The sequence below is a fragment of the Rhinoderma darwinii genome, chromosome 11 (genome assembly GCF_050947455.1).
Source record: "Rhinoderma darwinii isolate aRhiDar2 chromosome 11, aRhiDar2.hap1, whole genome shotgun sequence".
In the NCBI taxonomy this organism is placed as follows: domain Eukaryota; kingdom Metazoa; phylum Chordata; class Amphibia; order Anura; family Rhinodermatidae; genus Rhinoderma; species Rhinoderma darwinii.
This window is the reverse complement of record NC_134697.1, coordinates 96,778,738-96,799,484: the sequence shown is the minus strand read 5'-3', so window position 1 is coordinate 96,799,484 and position 20,747 is coordinate 96,778,738. Positions and strand designations below refer to the sequence as shown.

General features: G+C 46.8%; 1 protein-coding gene and 1 long non-coding RNA gene across 2 annotated transcripts; both read left to right on the top strand.

Annotated features, from left to right (window-relative positions):
* Positions 1–3,572: 3,572 nt before the first annotated feature.
* LOC142663476 (uncharacterized) lies at positions 3,573–12,765 on the top strand. The gene is made up of 3 exons (XR_012851097.1): positions 3,573–3,638; positions 12,371–12,505; positions 12,600–12,765. It is a non-coding gene; the product is annotated as an uncharacterized LOC142663476 (long non-coding RNA).
* A 115-nt stretch (positions 12,766–12,880) lies between these two features.
* Positions 12,881–18,071, top strand: LOC142663440 (uncharacterized). The gene is made up of 4 exons (XM_075842093.1): positions 12,881–13,050; positions 14,173–14,296; positions 14,383–15,621; positions 17,420–18,071. Exons 1-4 carry the CDS (start codon positions 13,027–13,029, stop codon positions 17,434–17,436), a joined length of 1,404 nt encoding a protein of 467 aa, XP_075698208.1. The 5' UTR covers positions 12,881–13,026; the 3' UTR covers positions 17,437–18,071.
* Positions 18,072–20,747: the final 2,676 nt, after the last annotated feature.

The following is a 20,747-nucleotide window of genomic DNA, read 5'->3' as shown; positions in this document are numbered from 1 at the left end:
CACATACGCCTTTTTTTTTTTTACAATAAACCTTAAAAGAAGTCTCAATACATAAAATATACACATTCGGTATTGGCGCGGCCGTAATAACCTGCACAACTATTTTTTTGTGTCATTTATGATGCGTACGCTGTAAAAAAACAACTTCTTTCACTTATTAATGTGAGGCACGAGGTGTGATGAATTTTACCTCCATGTGCCTCACATTAATAGTAATTAACCCCATCATGTACCTCACACATTAACCCATTATGACTGAGAAACATGATGGGGTTAATTACTATTAATGTGAGGCAAATGGAGGTTAAATTCAGCATCGCACCTTGCGCCTCACATCAGAAAATGGAAGAACTTTTTTTTATTACTGTTGGCAAAGTATCGTTTTGGTATCGAAATTGCAAATACTACACGAAGTATCGGTATCGAAGTCCAAATTCTGGTATCGTGACATCCCTACTACCTACAAAGGGCTGTGTTGCACGACCTACAGGGGGCTGTGTGGCACGACCTACAAAAGGGCTGTGTGGCACTACCTACAAGAGGGCTGTGTGGCACTACCTACAAGAGGGCTGTGTGGCACTACCTACAGGGGGCTGTGCAGCAAGGGGGCTGTGTGGCACGACCTACAAGGGGGCTGTGTGGCACGACCTACAAGGGGGCTGTGTGGCACGACCTACAAGGGGGCTGTGTGGCACGACCTACAAGGGGGCTGTGTGGCACGACCTACAAGGGGGCTGTGTGGCACGACCTACAAGGGGGCTGTGTGGCACGACCTACAAGGGGGCTGTGTGGCACGACCTACAAGGGGGCTGTGTGGCACGACCTACAAGGGGGCTGTGTGGCACTATCTACAGGGGGCTGTGCAGCAAGGGGGCTGTGTGGCACAACCTACAAGGGGGCTGTGTGGTACTATCTACAGGGGGCATCTGTGAGTGGGGGGCTGATGGTCGTTTTACTGTGAGTGGGGGGCTGATGGTAGTTTTACTGTGAGTGGGGGGCTGATGGTTGTTTTACTGTGAGTGTACGGGCTGATGGTAGTTTTACTGTGAGTGGGGGGGCTGATGGTAGTTTTACTGTGAGTGGGGGGCTGATGGTAGTTTTACAGTGAGTGGGGGGCTGATGGTAGTTTTACTGTGAGTGGACGGGCTGATGGTAGTTTTACTGTGAGTGGACGGGCTGATGGTAGTTTTACTGTGAGTGGACGGGCTGATGGTCATTTTAGGGTATGTTCACACGGCAGCCTCCGTTACGGCTGAAATTATGGACAGCTCCGTAATGGCATGTGCAGGCGCTTTTCGCTGCGTCCATTACGGATGTAATTGGAGCTGTTTTTCCATGGAGTCAAGGGAAAACGGCTCCATTTACGTCTGAAGAAGTGACAGGCTTTTCTTTCACGCGGGCGTCTCTTTTACGCGCCGTCTTTTGACAGCGGCGCGTAAAAAAAATGACCGTCGGCACAGAACATCGTAAGACCCATTCAAATGAATGGGCAGATGTTTGCCAACGCTTTTGAGCCGCATTTTCGGACGTAATTCGGGGCTAAAACGCCCAAATTACGTCCGTATATAGTGTATGTGAACCCAGCCTTACTGTGAGTGGGGGGGCTGATGGTCATTCTGTGAGTGGGGGGGGGGGGGGCTGATGGTCATTCTACTGTGAGTGGGGGGGCTGATTGTTATTTCACTGTGAGTGGGGGGACTGATGGTTATTTCACTGAGTGGGGGGCTGATGGTTATTTCACTGTGAGTGGACGGGCTGATGGTAGTTTTACTGTGAGTGGGGGGCTGATGGTTGTTTCACTGTGAGTGGGGGGCTGATGGTCATTACTGTGAGTGGGGGGCTGATGGTTATTTCACTGTGAGTGGGGGACTGATGGTTATTTCACTGTGAGTGGGGGGACTGATGGTTATTTCACTGTGAGTGGGGGACTGATGGTTATTTCACTGTGAGTGGGGGGACTGATGGTTATTTCACTGTGAGTGGGGGGGGGCTGATTGTTATTTCACTGTGAGTGGGGGGGGGGGCTGATTGTTATTTCACTGTGAGTGGGGGACTGATGGTTATTTCACTGTGAGTGGGGGGGGGGCTGATTGTTATTTCACTGTGAGTGGGGGGGCTGATTGTTATTTCACTGTGAGTGGGGGGCTGATGGTCATTTTACTGTGAGTGGGGGGCTGATGGTCATTTTACTGTGAGTGGGGGGCTGATGGTCATTTTACTGTGAGTGGGGGGCTGATGGTCATTTTACTGTGAGTGGGGGGCTGATGGTCATTTTACTGTGAGTGGGGGGCTGATGGTCATTTCACTGTGAGTGGGGGGGGGGCTGATGGTCTTCAAGTGGTTTCCACCTCTGACCTCCAATTGAAATTAATAGTAGGAAGAAAATAGCTGAGGCGCTCGCTTGGAGATTTTTTTGCTGCGTCTTTTGCATTCGCTTCAACGGCTTAAAAAAAAAACCGCTAAAAAAACCCCATCAAATAACGCTGTCAATTCAAAAGCATATTTTTTCTGCCTTACAAAAAACGCTGTGTGAACATACCCTAAGAATGTAGTGCTTATTTTTAGCTATTTTCTGTCTCTCTCTAAACAATTTTTGGTAGGGGGGCCCTGAGGATTTTTTTTTTCCAGGGGTGGCTCAAGTCCGAAAAGGTTGGGAAACTCTGTAGCAGGCTACAGCGGCGCCTGAAGCCTATGAGGCGCAGGGACAGGATCCCTGCGCAGTCGGCGTGATGACATCTCTGGATCAAGCCGGCCTACGCAAAGATCCTGTCAGGTGGAGGTGGGGGGCAGTATGTCACTCTCTACAAGGGGGATGTGGGGGCTGTATGTCACTCTCTACAAGGGGGATGTGGGGGCTGTATGTCACTCTCTACAAGGGGGATGTGGGGGCTGTATGACACTACAAGGGGCAGATGGGGGCTGTATGGCACGGTCTACAAGGAGGAGGTGGGGGGATTATGGCACTGTCTACAGGGAGGCTATACGGCACAATCTACAGGGGGCACTTTCTACTAGGGGGGGCTGTGGGGGCATTATACTCTGTGGAGGACATCATACTGTGTAGGGGCACTACAGGGGGCAATATAATGTGTGTGGCACTTAGGGGGCATAACACTGTGTGGGCACAATTAGAGGACAAAATACTGTGTCCTTGAAGGTGTTATAATATATTACATTATTAAATATTATTAGTATACTGTGTGTGGGGCACTAAAGGGGCATTACACTGTGTGGGGGCACTATATAGGGCATTATACTGTGGGGAGGAATTATGCTTTTTTATGGGGCATTTTTTATAATGGCGTGGGGCGTCCCGTATAATGTGTGACTGTCCCTAATTTGGCTCTTGCAGCTTTATAATACTGTGCTGCTGTGCAATCTACTGCTCCCTGTTATCCGCCACTTGCAGCAGGTTGGTTGAGCAGGAACGTGTTGTAAATAAAACGGAGGAGGGGACAATGTGCTGCTACCTGGTAAACAAAGTGTTAAAGGCCTGATGTAACTATAACTCCTCCTGGAGGGGCGGACTAATGAGGTAATGTGACCACATTCACAATATTAATCTCCCAGGATGCTGTGCAAAGCAGTTACTTCCCGCATGATGTATATGTGAGGAGGGGGCTGCGTCTTCCTGGAAGGTAATAACATTATAATTATATGCTGTGTATTATGCACCCGGCTGATCATGACCATAATAACATTATAATTACATGCTGTGTATTATGCACCCATGATGTTATGCATCCTGTATGACTTATGTATATCTTACTATATATATATATATATACACACACATACACACATACAGCTAATAAGGCCATGTGCACATTGCCAGAGGATGAGTCCCTTCCCCAACTTTAAATACATAAAAAACCATAGGACAAAAAGCAGCGACACCGGGACTTCAGTGCAGATGATACGCGGTTTTATTCACCAAGTGAGTGGGGCACAGCATACGAACTGCAGCTCCTGAAGAACCTTCTTGTATTTGTTTTTATTTATTTTTTAAATGGAGGGAGCGCTTCTTCCTGGCACATAAAGAAACAAATGTGCCTGAGGCACACTGATAGCCAATTTCCCAGCTGCTATCTGGTGTTGTTAAAAAGTAACTTTTATTAATTTTGCCACTAAGAATGTCCATATGGACATGAACAATGAACACGAATGGTTAAAAATTGTAGCCAATGTTGCTTATGCACACGCTCTAATTTAACTCTATCTGCAAATGTTGCCAGACAGAGCATAGAGTGCCAGAATTTGTCAAATGACCGGCCAGCAGCTGCAGACTGCCGGGCTGTGTTAAATTCAAAGTGATGTGCGTGCTAGGATTGCTAGTCAAGCCAAGCTATTTTAAAACAATTGATTTAGCCCCCCCCCCCCTTTTCAGTACCTATCTTCCTGGCACATGTCCCATGCACTGTGACGTGACTAGTGGTGAGAGCCGCCTGTAGATCCCATGCACTGTGACGTGACTAGTGGTGAGAGCCGCCTGTAGATCCCATGCACTGTGACGTGACTAGTGGTGAGAGCCGCCTGTAGATCCCATGCTCTGTGACATGACTGGTGGTGAGAGCCGCCTGTTTATCTTGTGCTCTGTGACATGACTAGTGGTGAGAGGCGCCTGTAGATCCCGTGCTCTGTGACATGACTGGTGGTGAGAGCCGCCTGTAGATCCCGTGCTCTGTGACATGACTGGTGGTGAGAGCCGCCTGTAGATCCCGTGCTCTGTGACATGACTGGTGGTGAGAGCCGCCTGTAGATCCCGTGCTCTGTGACGTGACTAGTGGTGAGAGCCGCCTGTAGGTCCCGTGCTCTGTGACATGACTAGTGGTGAGAGGCGCCTGTAGATCCCGTGCTCTGTGACGTGACTAGTGGTGAGAGCCGCCTGTAGATCCCATGCACTGTGACGTGACTAGTGGTGAGAGCCGCCTGTAGATCCCATGCACTGTGACGTGACTAGTGGTGAGAGCCGCCTGTAGATCCCATGCTCTGTGACATGACTGGTGGTGAGAGCCGCCTGTTTATCTTGTGCTCTGTGACATGACTAGTGGTGAGAGGCGCCTGTAGATCCCGTGCTCTGTGACATGACTGGTGGTGAGAGCCGCCTGTAGATCCCGTGCTCTGTGACATGACTGGTGGTGAGAGCCGCCTGTAGATCCCGTGCTCTGTGACGTGACTAGTGGTGAGAGCCGCCTGTAGGTCCCGTGCTCTGTGACATGACTAGTGGTGAGAGGCGCCTGTAGATCCCGTGCTCTGTGACGTGACTAGTGGTGAGAGCCGCCTTTTTATCTTGTGCTCTGTGACATGACTAGTGGTGAGAGGTGCCTGTAGATCCCGTACTCTGTGACATGACTGGTGGCAAGAGCCGCCCGTAGATCCCGTGCTCTGTGACGTGACTAGTGGTGAGAGCCGCCTGTAGATCCCGTGCTCTGTGACGTGACTAGTGGTAAGAGCCGCCTGTAGACCCCGTGCTCTGTGACATGACTGGTGGTGAGAGCCGCCTGTAGATCCCATGCTCTGTGACGTGACTAGTGGTGAGAGCCGCCCGTAGGTCTCGTGATGACATTTTGGGGTTCTTAGAGAATTTTGTCCGAATCTTGCGTTCTGCTCGGGTTGAGCTTGCTGGGACAGAATGGCCTGGGTAGATGGTTGAAATCTTCCATAATTGTAGATGATCTTCCAGACACTGGAATGATTCTTTACCAATTGTTTGGCGACCCGTTGAATCCCTCATAGGCGTCTATAACCTTCCTTCTGAATCCCTCAGAGACTTCTTATGATATAGGCGCACGTTCACACCACTCATCTCAACAGATAACAAACCAAAACAATGTTTAGTAAGACGAGCTCCACCCAGATACTCTTTAACCCCTTCAGACATTTGACGTAGAGTTACGTCAGAGCCGTCAACGGTAAATATGGTGCTAAACCCGCTCCATGCTCCCTTGTGTTGGTTCTGTTACAGCCGACACCTCACTGCAATGAGCGGAATCTGAGAGTAATTGGAAAGAGGGGGCGGCCCACTCTACTGGTACCCGCATTGCTAAAGCGGGGTGCCCATAGCTGTCATGGCAGTCTGGGGGCCTAATAAAGGCCCCCAGGTGTCCCATCTTCGTACTCCCATTAAGCCCTGCCGCCAGGGGCTTAATAGGAGCCGGTCAAAATCACAATATTCTGCAATACATTAGTGTTGCAGGATATCGTGCAAGCAATCCAACGATTAGTTAGTTGTTTTTTTAATCTATATAATACATACAAAATATTAAAAGTTCCAAAAAAAACTCCTTTTCTCATGTTTCTCCGAAAGGAATGTAAAAAAATACACATAATTGGTATCACAGAGTCCATCAGTCTGAACTATTACAACATAACGCTATTAAACTTCAAAATCGCTGTTTTTGGGTTGCCTCTTCTCCCACAAAAAATGGAATATGAAGTGATAAAAAAAAACGCATGTACCCCAAAATTATACACACTACAGCTCCAGCGGCAAAAAAAAATAGAAACCGAAAAATAAAGTTCTGGCTCTTGGAATTTAAATTTTTAGTGAGTTTATTTTTTCTTTGTAAAAGTAGCAAAACATATATAAATTTAGCATCGCCGTAATCCTATTGACCCGCCGAATAAAGCTAACATTTCGTATTAACGCTGTAAAAACATCATAAAATCAGTTTTCCCATTCCACCACACAAAGAATTTTCCCCAGTACATTCTATGGTACAATAAATGGTGACATGAAAAACTACAACTTGTCCCGGAAAAAAACAAGCCCTCGTATCACTATGTCGACTGGAAAATTAAAAAATTTTAACATTTGGAAGGTGCAGAGGAAAAAACGAAAATGAATATCACAGAGATTGTAACGACGGGGGTAGGGAAACTGACAAGTGAGCCCTAATCTACCCGCCACACTGTCCCTGCCTACTTGCAACGACCCGCCCTAGGCGACGGTGTACAACTGGGCGGCGGTCCCTACGCTCAGTAAGTGCACGAGACAAACATACAAGGGAATACAAAGCAAAGGGAAAGGGGCAGTTGCCCACGGCAACACCGTGAGCAACCAGAGTGGTGAACGAGCCAAGTCAAACCAGGAGAGCACGAGGTACCAAACGCAGAGCAGGAGAGTAGTCAGTAAGCCAGGGTCAGTATGGAGCAGGATCAAATAGATAGGAGCTGTAGCTGGGCCAGGAAACCACACGAGAAGAATCACAAGCAAAGGAGGAACAGGAAAGGCAGGTATAAATAGACAGAGGGCGGGAGCTAGCTCCGTCTGGCCAGGCTGCGATAGGCTCTCCCACTCCTAAGCCTGCCATCCTGAGTGGTGGAAGATGGAGTCAGTCTCAGAGACTTAGATTCAGGTGCAGACTGATAACTCCCATAGGTAAACCCCGAAGCTGTGCCTGGCAGATCCTTTACAGTAACCCCCCTTTTATGAGGGGCCACCGGACCCTTTCTAAGTGGACCTGGTTTACTGGGGAAACAAAGGTGGAACTTCCTGACCAATACCCCAGTGTGAACATCCCGGGCGGGTACCCAAGTCCTCTCCTCAGGCCCGTATCCTCTCCAATGGACCAGGTACTGGAGGGAGCCTTGGACCATCTTGCTGTCCACAACCTTGGCCACCTCGAATTCCATCCCCTCAGGGGTGAGAATGGGAACAGGAGGTTTCCTCAAGGGAGCCAGGGACGGGGAGCAGCGTTTAAGGAGGGAGGCATGAAACACGTTGTGTATACGAAAAGATGGGGGTAACTCCAGCCGGAAGGAGACAGGATTGAGGACTTCAATGACCTTATACGGCCCAATAAACCGGGGAGCAAACTTCTTGGACGGGACCTTAAGACGCAAGTTCCTAGACGATAACCACACCAGATCCCCGACCATAAACAAGGGGTTAGCAGAACGTTTTCTATCAGCCGGAGTTTTTTGTACGCTCTGGGACGCCTCTAGGTTCTTCTGAACCTGGGCCCAGACTGTGCACAGTTCCCGATGAACGACCTCTACCTCAGGATTGTTGGAACTACCAGGTGAAACGGAGGAGAACCGTGGATTAAACCCAAAATTACAGAAAAAGGGGGAGACCCCTGACGAGTTACTGACCCGGTTATTAAGGGAAAATTCGGCGAGGGGAATGAATGAGACCCAATCATATTGACAGTCAGAGATAAAACACCTTAAATATTGTTCTAGAGATTGATTAGTCCTCTCAGTTTGGCCATTGGTTTCAGGATGGAAGGCAGAGGAGAAGGACAGATCAATCTCCAACTTTTTACAGAAGGCTCTCCAAAACAATGAAACAAATTGTACCCCTCTGTCCGAAACAATATTGACAGGGACCCCATGGAGACGCAGGATGTGTTTGACAAACAAGGTAGCTAACGTCTTGGCGTTGGGTAGTTTCTTGAGGGGCACAAAGTGGCACATCTTACTGAAGCGGTCTACTACCACCCACACCACCGACTTGCCTTGGGATGGAGGCAAATCGGTGATAAAATCCATGGAGATATGTGTCCAAGGTCTCTGGGGAATGGGCAACGAACGTAGTAAGCCCGCTGGTCGGGACCTGGGAGTCTTGGACCTAGCACAAACCTCACAAGCGGCGACGTAGGCCTTAACGTCTTTAGGCAACCCAGGCCACCAATAGTTTCTGGCAATGAGGTGTTTGGTACCCAGGATGCCTGGATGACCAGATAGTGCGGAGTCATGATTTTCCCTAAGTAGCCTTAGCCGGTATTGCAGGGGAACAAACAGCTTGTCCTCAGGAAGGTTCCCGGGAGCTGAACCTTGATCAGCCGCAATTTCAGAGACTAAATCAGAATCAATAGAAGAAATGATTATACCAGGAGGCAAAATACAAGCAGGATCTTCCTCCGAAGGAGGGCTGGCCATGAAGCTACGCGACAGTGCATCGGCCTTAATATTTTTAGACCCAGCCCTATAGGTAACCAAAAAGTTGAATCTGGTAAAAAATAGCGCCCATCGAGCTTGTCTCGGGTTTAGCCTCCGGGCAGATTCTAGGAAAACCAGATTCTTGTGGTCGGTAAGGACCGTTACCTGGTGCCTAGCCCACTCCAGGAAGTGGCGCCACTCTTCAAATGCCCATTTAATGGCTAAGAGTTCGCGGTTGCCAATATCATAGTTACTCTCAGTGGGCGAAAACTTCCTGGAGAAGTAGGCACAGGGGCGGAGATGGGTGAGGGACCTGGTACCCTGGGACAAGACAGCCCCCACTCCCACCTCGGATGCGTCAACTTCCACGATAAATGGCTCCATTTGGTTGGGCTGAACCAGCACCGGGGCCGAGATAAAGCACTTCTTAAGGACCTCAAAAGCCTGGACAGCCTCAGGAGGCCAGTGGAGATCAGCACCTTTGCGAGTGAGGTCCGTAAGAGGCTTAGCGATGACCGAGAAGTTAGCAATAAATCTCGTGTAATAATTAGCGAACCTCAAAAAACACTAACGCCTTCAGGGAGGCAGGTTGGACCCATTCCGCCACAGCCTGAACCTTGCGGAATTCATGAGGAGTGAGGATTTGACCCAAAAATGGTATCTCCTGTACCCCAAACACACATTTTTCGGTTTTCGCAAACAGTTTGTTTTCCCGAAGGACCTGGAGCACCTTCCTGACATGCTCAATGTGGGAGGACCAGTCCTTGGAAAACACCAGTAGGTCATCAAGGTACACTACAAGAAATATCCCCAGGTAATCTCTCAAAATCTCATTTATGAAATTCTGGAAGACGGCAGGAGCATTACACAACCCAAAGGGCATGACGAGGTATTCGAAATGACCTTCGGGCGTGTTAAACGCAGTCTTCCACTCATCCCCCTCTTTGATGCGGATAAGGTTATACGCCCCCCGTAGATCAAACTTAGAGAACCATTGGGCCCCCTGAACCTGATTAAAGAGATCAGGAATCAAAGGAAGGGGATACTGGTTCCTTACAGTGACCTTATTCAGGTTTCGGTAGTCAATGCATGGCCTAAGACCACCATCTTTCTTCCCTACGAAGAAGAAGCCAGCACCTACCGGAGAAGTAGAGGGGCGAATGTAACCCTTGGCCAGGCATTCCTGGATATACTCTCTCATGGCTTCACGTTCGGGACAAGAAAGATTAAATATCCTACCCTTAGGAAGCTTAGCTCCTGGTACCAATTCGATAGTGCAATCGTATTCTCTATGAGGAGGTAACACTTCGGAGGCCTCCTTAGAGAAAACATCAGCGAAGTCCTGAACAAACTCAGGTAGCGTGTTCACCTCCTCAGCGGGAGAAATAGAATTAACAGAAAAACATGACGTCAAACATTCATTACCCCATTTGCTAAGCTCCCAGGTATTCCAGTCAAACGTGGGGATTATGCAACTGCAACCAGGGAAGGCCTAAAACCAAATCGGACGATAATCCCTGCATCATCAGTACAGAGCACTGCTCCAAATGCATGGAGCCAACAAGGAGTTCAAAAACAGGGGTATGCTGTGTAAAATAACCATTAGCAAGAGGAGTGGAGTCAATACCCACTACCGGGACAGGTTTAGGCAAATCAATCAAAGGCATAGCAAGAGACATAGCAAATTCCAGACATGATATTAGCAGAGGACCCTGAATCCACGAAGGCACTGCCGGTAGCAGACCTACCACCAAAAGTGACCTGAAAAGGGAAGCAAGATCTTATTAAGTTTCATATTTACGGGAAATACCTGTGCGCCCAAGTGACCTCCCCGATGATCACTTAGGCGCGGAAGTTCTCCGGCTGCATTCTTACGCTTAGGACAGTTGTTCACTTGATGCTTGTCATCCCCACAGTAGAAGCAGAGACCATTCTTCCTGCGGAAATCTCTACGTTGTTGGGGGGACACGGAGGCCCCGAGTTGCATAGGTACCTCTGAGTCTTCCGGGAAGGAACGAAGCAACGGAACCTCGGGAGGCATTATGGGGGAGTCAGAGGAGAAAACACATAAACGTTCACGTTGTCTGAGACGTCGGTCAAGTCGTACCGCTAAAGCCATAACCTGGTCTAGGGAGTCAGAAGAGGGATAGCTAACTAGAAGGTCTTTCAGGGCATTCGACAGACCCAACCTAAACTGGCACCTTAAGGCAGGGTCATTCCACCGAGAAGCTACGCACCACCTCCTAAAGTCAGAACAATACTCCTCAACAGGTCTCTTACCCTGACGTAAGGTCACCAGCTGACTCTCGGCAAAGGCAGTCCTGTCAGTCTCGTCATAAAGGAGTCCGAGAGCAGAAAAGAAACGATCAACGGAGGAAAGTTCAGGGGCGTCAGGAGCCAAAGGAGAAGGCCCACTCTTGGGGCCCTTCCTGGAGCCGGGACATAATTATACCCACCCGCTGGCTCTCAGAACCTGAGGAATGAGGCTTTAAGCGAAAGTAAAGCCTACAACTCTCCCGAAAGGAGAGAAAAGCCCTCCGGTCCCGAGAACCGGTCGGGCAACTTGAGGTGGGGTTCAAGAGGTGAGGGGAACTACCAAGGTAGCATCAGGCTGGTTGACCCTCTGAGCCAGGGCCTGGACCTGTAGGGAGAGACCCTGCATTTGCTGAGCCAGGGTCTCAAGGGGGTCCATAGTGGTGTCAGGGACCAGGGTAGACTAGGTATGGGCTTGTGATTATGTAACGACGGGGGTAGGGAAACGGACAAGTGAGCCCTAATCTACCCGCCACACTGTCCCTGCCTACTTGCAACGACCCGCCCTAGGCGACGGGGTACAACTGGGCGGCGGTCCCTACGCTCAGTAAGTGCATGAGACAAACATACAAGGGAATACAAAGCAAAGGGAAAGGGGCAGTTGCCCACGGCAACACCGTGAGCAACCAGAGTGGTGAACGAGCCAAGTCAAACCAGGAGAGCACGAGGTACCAAACGCAGAGCAGGAGAGTAGTCAGTAAGCCAGGGTCAGTATGGAGCAGGATCAAATAGAAAGGAGCTGTAGCTGGGCCAGGAAACCACACGAGAAGAATCACAAGCAAAGGAGGAACAGGAAAGGCAGGTATAAATAGACAGAGGGCGGGAGCTAGCTCCGTCTGGCCAGGCTGCGATAGGCTCTCCCACTCCTAAGACTGCCATCCTGAGTGGTGGAAGATGGAGTCAGTCTCAGAGACGTAGATTCAGGTGCAGACTGATTACCTATGGGAGTTAACCCCGAAGCTGTGCCTGGCAGATCCTTTACAGAGATATTGCTCTGGAGGGAAAGGGTTCATGGTATATTTACACGAGTCGGAGAACATGTGACTGTCGGTAGAATCCATAGCTGTAAAACGTGACCACATTTCTATTAGTAAGAATAAAACCTAGACAGAGCCGAGATCAACCAAATACGTGTCTGACGCCTTGTACTCCACCATCCTTCTCCTTACAGATTTCCCGTCTACAGTATACGTATATTCTCCACCAACAAGAAGCCGCGTCACCGAACATGGACAAAAACCGCCATAATCTAGCTCAGCAGGTCCTAAACCTCACCCTGGAGATCGTGGTCCTGCTGACCGGAGAGGTGGGGAATTTTGGGAATGATGTCACACGGTCCTCTGGCGGGTGTCGCTCTCTGTTCCCCTATCATATTTATTATTCTTTTTTGTGTTCTGTAGGATTATGTTGTCGTGAAGAAGTCAAGAGGGAGAGGCACAAATGTCGTGGACGGAACTAGGGGGGAAGTGACGGATGTTCACATATCTTCTCCTCCATCCCTGGCACATGAGCCGCACAAGAAGAAGATCCTAGAACTCAATCACAAGATAGTCGAGCTGCTGACTGGGGAGGTGAGGAATTTTGTGAATGAGGTCACATGACCTCACAAACATTACACGGTCCTTTGGAAGGTGTTGCTCTCTGTTACCCTATCATTTTTTTTTTTGTGTTCTGTAGGATTATGTTGTTACGAAGAAGCCAGGAGGGAGAGGCGCAAATGTCGTGGACCAAACAAGGGGGGAAGTGACGGATGTTCACATCTCTTCTCCTCAATCCTTGGTACATGAGCCGCACAAGAAGAAAAGGATCCTAGAACTCAATCACAAGATGGTGGAGCTGCTGACAGGAGAGGTGAGCGCTGCTTGACCCTTGGACCACCAAGTGATAATGTTCACATTGGCAAATTGCACCACTCCTAAAGGGTCGTGATAATTCTTAAAGGAGTATTTCCTCCGGAGACATATTTAGCAGATAGACCGAGTATGACCTAACTGTACGGCAGGTTAGGGTTCCATTTTTCGTATTTTCACCTGTCAGAAGAACACCGAAATAGCTTAGCGTTTAAAGTGTAACTAAGCTTTTATAAACTTACGTGTCGTCAGAAGATTTGATCGGTGGGGGTCCGGGCGCGGAGACCCATCCGATCGTGAAGACTAAGAAGCAGGAGCTCTAAGACTAGCACTGTGCCGCTACGTTTCTGATTTGCTTTCCTCTGAGCAGTGTACATTCTCATATACTTTCGATTGAACCCGTACACTGCACCGAGGAAAGCAAATCAGAAGCTCATTAGAGTGCTTCTGCCACTTGGTTTCAGCGATCAGTTGTGGTCTCTGTCCTCGGACCCCCACCAATCAAAGCTTCTGACATGTCAAAAGTTTAGCTACCCTTGAACAACTGCCATAAACCACAATGGAGAGCAGCATGCGTGGGAATCTCTCTATGTTGTCTCCTCCTCTCGGGAGTGCCGAACAGGAGATTGTAGGACGCCCAATATATCGGGAGAGAGAGGAGACCCCTGCTTATCAGATATTAATGTCATATCCGATGAATATACCCTTTTAGGCATTCAAAGAGCCCAAAGAAGAGAATAGCAGTAGTGCCAGCCACGGAGTGACCCACCAGTAGTGCCAGCCACGCCGTACAGCATTAGTACTTACCTGTCTTGGCTCCAACGCTGACCCTCTGACTCTTTTTTTTTTCTCTGACATGGAAGATGCATGTGAGCAGTCAAATAGGTCTTACATGTACCTTCCAAGTCCTGAACTGATACCTGTGACCAATTGGGGGGGGGGGGGGGGGGAGTGGAGCTACCGTCTGACGACGACACAGTTCTCTTCATCAGTGGGCTGTCTATTGATAGTCGTGTCTTTCTGAACCTGGTGGTTCGGGGCCACATAAAATGGTATTGAGGGCCATCGGTTGTGCACCCCTGGTCCAATATGTCTGGATGATGACTGTATCATTGTGTGTCAGGTGCCTATAAGATGTCAGGATGTCGCTGTCTATTTCTCCATGGAGGAGTGGGAGTATATAGAAGAACACAAGGATATCTACAAGGACGTCATGATGGAGGACCACCGGAACCGCACATCACCGGGTACGAGACATAATAATGACCCCAAAATATAAATTGAGATACTGAGGGTTTTGAATATTTAACTATCCGCGATTTAATTCCACCAGGTTTACCTAAAGATGGCACAAAGGAAGATCCACCTATGCGGTTTAAGGAGGAACGTTATGGGGGAAAATTAACAAACGCTGATCTTTCTACCCCTACAGATCATAAACCACAAAATCCTCCTACTCTGATCAAGGAAGAACCAGTCTCATGTCAAATGGTAGACCCCGACAATTACATACCCACAGATGACACACAACAATATCTATGTACTCCTATTAACGAGGAACCAGTCTCATGTGATGGAGGAACCCTCACAGATCCTACAAAACAATATTTATTCATTCATATTAAGGAGGAACTACCCTCAGGTAATGGTGGAACCAGCACAGAACCAAACATTTACACCGCCACAGATCTTCATACACGCCAATACCCATCTACTTATGTTAAGGAGGACCAAAGCTCCTGTGATGGAGGACATCTCGAAGAACTCAAAAATACATCTCTGGATCATACACAACAATATCAACAGAAGGAGGCACCAGGGTTAGAAGACGGAGGAACCCTCACAGAGCTCAACGTTTATACAGTCAAAGAACATGCTCCACAATATACATCTCCTCATGTTGAGGAACCATCGTCCTGTGGTGACGGCAGCGTCGTGTGCAATTCTCAACAATATCCGTCAGCTCATGTTGAAGAACCATCGTCCTGTGGTGAAGGCAGCGTCGTGTGCAATTCTCAACAATATCCGTCAGCTCATGTTAAGGAGGGTACGAATCCTCCAGAGACACAAGGTAGAGCCCATGAGAGCATCAGTATACGGTTTTCTTGTTCTGAATGCGGGAAATATTTTTTGTCCATGACGGAGTTGGTGTCACATCAAGGAATTCATATAACGGAAAAACTACTTCATAGTGGGACCCATGTCTTTACTGCCGCAATTGTGCATCCTCCCCAAGTACCTCCGGTGAAATATAAACTTTTGACCTGCTCAAAGTGTGAGAGAACTTTTTACACCAAATCGTCACTTGTAACGCATATGAAGTCTCATTGGGGTAAAGTCGATCACCTACTGAATGAAACCTATAAATGTGATCACTGTGGGAAGTGTTTCCCAAGTAAATCCCCACTAGACTTGCATTTGAAGCGTCACACAGGATATAGACCTTACGTCTGTATCACGTGCGGAGACAGTTTCATGAGGAATAGTGATCTTGGAAAACATAAAAAAAAACATACTATGCCTATATGGAGAGCACCAAAAGAGCAGAGTCAACCAATTCAGTCCCCAAAAGGTAAGTAATAAATAGATAAATATCTTTATTAATAATATATAATGTCTAAAGGGGGAAAGGCAGGGCTTGCAAGCCCATAATAAGCATGGTGGTAGCGGTGAAGATACCCTCCTAATGCAATAATAACCTAAAAGACGGAGTCTGACACACCGAAAGTTAATTAACCCCTTCCCGACATCCACCGTATATATACGGCGCACGCCGGGTGGGGGAATATGGAGCGGGCTCACGGGCTGAGTCCGCTCCATAGAGCAAGTGTGTCGGCTGTGTGTTACAGCCGACACTTCCGGGTTACGAGCGGGATCGCTCTTTAGCGCGATCCTGCTTGTTTAACCCGTTAAATGCTGCGTTCAATAGAGATCGCGGCATTTTAATTACTAAACAGGGGGGGCGACCCCCTGTAACGTCTCAAAGGCACCCCCGCGGCGAGATCGGGTGGAGCCGTTGGTTCACACGGCTGCCTGGGTGTCTGACGAAGTCCCCCAGGTCCGCCATCTTGGTACGCCTATGAAGCTCTGCCTCCGGCAGGGCTTCATAGGAGACTGTCAGAATCACGATATACTGCAATACATTAGTATTGCAGTATATCGTGCAAGCGATCGAACAATCGCAGGTTGAAGTCCCCTAGGGGGACTAATAAAAAATGTAAAAAGGAGTTAAATAAAGTTGTTTTTTTTGGGTAAAAAAAAATTTAAAATTAAAAAAAAAAACCCTTTTCCCATTTTCCCCCTAGAGCATAGTAAAAAATTAAATAAATAAACATAATTGGTATCGCCGCGTCCGTAAAAGTCTGATCACAATATATCATTATTTAACCCGCACGGTGAACGCCGTAAAAAATAATAATTGTAAACGCCAGAATCGCTATTTTTTGGTCACCTCATCTCCCGCAAAAAATGAACTAAAAAAAAGTGATCAAACTGTCACATTTACACCAAAATGGTATTATTAAAAACTACAGCTTATCCCGCAAAAATAAGCCCTAAAATAACCACTTAATCGAAGGAAAAATAAAGACGTTATGGCTCTCGGAATTTGGCGAAACAAAATAAATTTTCTTTTTTACACTTAGGTTTTTACTTGTAAAAGTAGTAAAATATAGAAAAAACTACACATATTTGGTATCGCTGTAATTGTATTGACCCGCAGAATAAAGGTAACATGTTATTTTAATTGTACAGCGAATTCCGTAAAAATGGCGGAAACGCTGTTTTTTTTTCATTTTCTACCACACAAATAATTTTTTTTCCCGTTTCCTAGTACATTATACGGCAAAATAAATGGTGCTACGAAAAACTACACCTTGTCCCGCAAAAATCAAGCCCTCATAGTACTACATCGAGGGGAAAATAAAGGCGTTATGGCCTTTGGAAGGTGGGGAGGGAAAAACGAAAATCTGAAAAAGGGCTGCGGCGTGAAAGGGTTAAAAGATAAAGATTTTTATTGAAACAAATATACAAGAAATTACAAAAGACACATTTAAAAGTTAGAGATGATTGCCACAGTGTCGGAACTAAATGCAAGGGGTGCAGACACCGCAACCAGGTACATCCATATAAAAGTTACACTGACGGGTGTATATGTTAGGACAACAGCAAGGGAGGCAAAATAAAGCCTAAATGTGAATAGCTCTAGATTAGAGCACCTTACCCATATCAGAGTCCACACTGTCTGGCATCAGCCCCGACGCGCGTTTCATAGATGAGGAGCAAGAATTGGGCCTTCACGTTGGAGACTGTCCTCATAGAACCACGAGAGAGAGAGAGAGTAACTTAGTAAAGATTTTTTTTTTTTACAGGAACGGACCTAAAATAAGGACTGGTTGTAAAGATGTTCTCCAACTGATTCCCAAGACCTCGAATGGTGGTCCCTTTTTTTTTTTCTTGTTTCAGTTTCTTTCAGGAGTTAGTCAAGAATTTTTTGGCTTTACCACTTGCTAGGCAGGAAGATTTTAGATATTCCAAGTGTTCCGATACTTCAATAAAAGATGTGCTGGAAAGAGAGTGATTGTGTCGGGGAGAACAAGACTTTGTTGGGTTAGAAACGCTATGATCTTAGAATTAGGAACCTCCTTGGGGCTCTCGCATATGTCCCTATTACGGATCAATGTTGTATGGCTCCACAATGGGGTCCTCATAGACTGAACTATGGCCCATACTGTGGTGCTGTGTGCCATTGTATATATATATATATATATATATATATATATATATATATATATATATACACACACACACACACACACACACACACACACACAGGGTCTGCGAGCCCGTAGGTTTATAGAATTGGAGCCGATTATTGAGAGGTAATCCTATCGGAGATCTGTAGGAAACCTATTGTCCAGTCATGGGAACTGCGCCTGTTTTTGCAAGAAAGGATCATTGTTATGTAATAAATTCACAATGTTTAACCTTCACCTGTTGGAGAATTAAAGGATTTTTAGGTTTTCGACTGCTTTGACTTTTTTTTTTTTTATGAACCTCAAACGGTGTGTAGGTCTGAAATCTTAATATGGCTGTGGCAATCAATGTGCCGCCTAGAGAAGCAATGTTTATAGGGGATATCAACATATACTGAGCATGCCCATGTTCTCCATGGGGAGGAGGACCAGTCTCCTCTGGCAGCTGCTTTTCTCCTGGCAAACAAAAGGATCGGAACGTTGGAATCCAACATGCCCGCCCCTTCTTCCACCCGACCTCTGCCGTGAGTCAGGACGATGACATACACAATGGTTTATTGGCCGGTCCCGAAGAAATCAGCGGGATCGGCTGACAAACATCTAACGTGTATGGCCATTTTTAGTTTTCAGATTGTCAAATCCAAGCTGGAATCAGCTTTTGGTGGGGTCCTCCGCGTTATGGGCCGCAAAACAAAGAGGTTGCACTTATGTTATGATTTTTTTAGTTATTACAACACCACGACCCCCTTCAGGACGCACCGATTTGGGGCCTTGAGGATGCAGCGTTTGTTTTTCATCACTGCATTCCGAGAGTCACAACTTTTTATTTTTCCATCGACATAGCCGTAGGAGGGCTGGACGACTTGTATTTTTTAACGGCACAATTGTGGAGTACGTCAATTGTATTATGAAACTTTAGGTAATTTTTATTATTACTTTTTTTTTTTTTTTAAGGGGAATGTGGGGAAAAAACTGCAATTCTGCCTTGGTTTCTTGGATTTCATTTTTGTGACGTTCACCATGTGACAATGTTCACAATAGCGGCACGTTAACTTTTTTCCCTGCGGGTCATTACGATTACAGCGATGAACAAATTTATATAGTTTTTTTTTACATTTTAAAAAAAATAAAATTTTATATCACCACATTATTTTCACTGTTCATGTACCGGGGCGTCTGTCTTTTTTTTTTTTTTTTCAAGACAAGTATTTTTTAACTGGCACCACTTTGGGGTACATATAACGTATAGATTTTTTTATGGCGGGGTAATTTAAAAAAAAAAAAAACCCGCAATTCCGCCATTGTGTCCTGCGTTTTGAATTTTGCCATTTCTCGTGCTGCATAAATAACGTTTATGGGCCACGGGTCAATATGAATCCGTCGATACGAAACGTGTAGGGTTTTTTTTACGTTTAACTTCTTTTTCAACAATAGCACAGATCATGGGAATAAAATAATTTTTATGTCGCCGCATTCCAGGAGTCGTAACGTTTTTACTCTAAAGTCGGTGTAACCGTATGTAGGATTGTTTTTTGTGGGACAAGTCATATTTTTTCATAGAAGCATTTATGGGGTACATATTGATTCAACGGTTATGAAATTATTTTTGTACTGGAATAAAAAAAAAGCTGTTGCGCTGAGGTTTTTTTAACGCCATTTATTGTGTGGCATAAATAAGGAATAGCTCAGGATCGTTTTAACACATTGCCTCACCACTAAGCATCGTGCCCCCCACACACAGTAAAATGCCCTCATTGTGCCTCCCCACACAGTATCATGATTCCATAATGTCCCCCGCAGTATAATACCTACAGTCCCCCCCCCACACAGTATAATGTTCAGAGTGCCTCCCAAAACGCTACAAAGCCCCATAGTGCCCCCCACAGTATAAATCCCCCCCCAACCAGTATCCTGTTCCCATTGTGCCTCCCCACACACTATAATGCCCCTATCGTGCCTCCTAATAATAATAAAATACTCACTATCCCCATTCCCACCATGAATGGAGGAGATCCCTCTGCAGGTCTCTGCCGTCTCTGCTCCATCTTTGTATTCCCAGTGCAACGTCCTGATGAGAATGCCGGTGCAGAGGGGTGATGACTTTCAGCTGTATCTGCGTCCTGATCTCTACTTCACCACCTGTTTGGGGGACTCCTTGGTCTTCATGTTGGTGCAGACTCAGGAACCTTTCAGATCAGGTGTATTTATACTGACGTCATGTGACTCTGATTGTATACAGGGACCTTATTCAATAATTATGTGACTTCTGAAGTTAATTAGTTTGACCAGACCTTAAGGGGTCTTTAGCAAAAGGGGGTGAATACATATGAACTCACTTTTTTTTTTTTAACCAGGTATTTTTTTCATTCCCCTGTAACACTTTGAACTATTATGTCAGATCTATTACATAAAATCAAATTTAGGAGGCTGAAAATCATCTCTCTCAGAGGGACAGAGGCAGGAAACATGCGATGAAGCAGAACTCAATGCTAATAGATCACTGCAAAGTTCTGCCATGAGGGGGCGCTAGAGGGTCTCTGATTGTGAAGCAGACTGCAGAAGGTAATGGTGTGTCTGCCTGCCTATACAAGTCTATAGAGGAGGGCGCAGGTGTAGATAGAGCGGCAGACACGTAAGGTCTATAAAAAGAGGGAAGGGGGAGCAGGAAAGAGGAAAGACACACTGTCCATAGAAGTCTATCGAGAGGGGGGAGCAGAGAAAGAGATATAGACATGCTGCCCATAGAAGCACATGGAAAGAAGAGGGAAGCCAGGGCACACAGAAAGACACACATAGAAGTCTATGGAGAGGGGAGTAGGGAGTAAAGAGACACATTGCCCATAGAAGTCTAGGGCAGAAGGGCTAGAAAGACACGGTGATCATAGTAGTTTATTGAGAGGGAGAGTAGAGTGAGAGAGACACGCTGTCTATAAAGAGGGGGAAG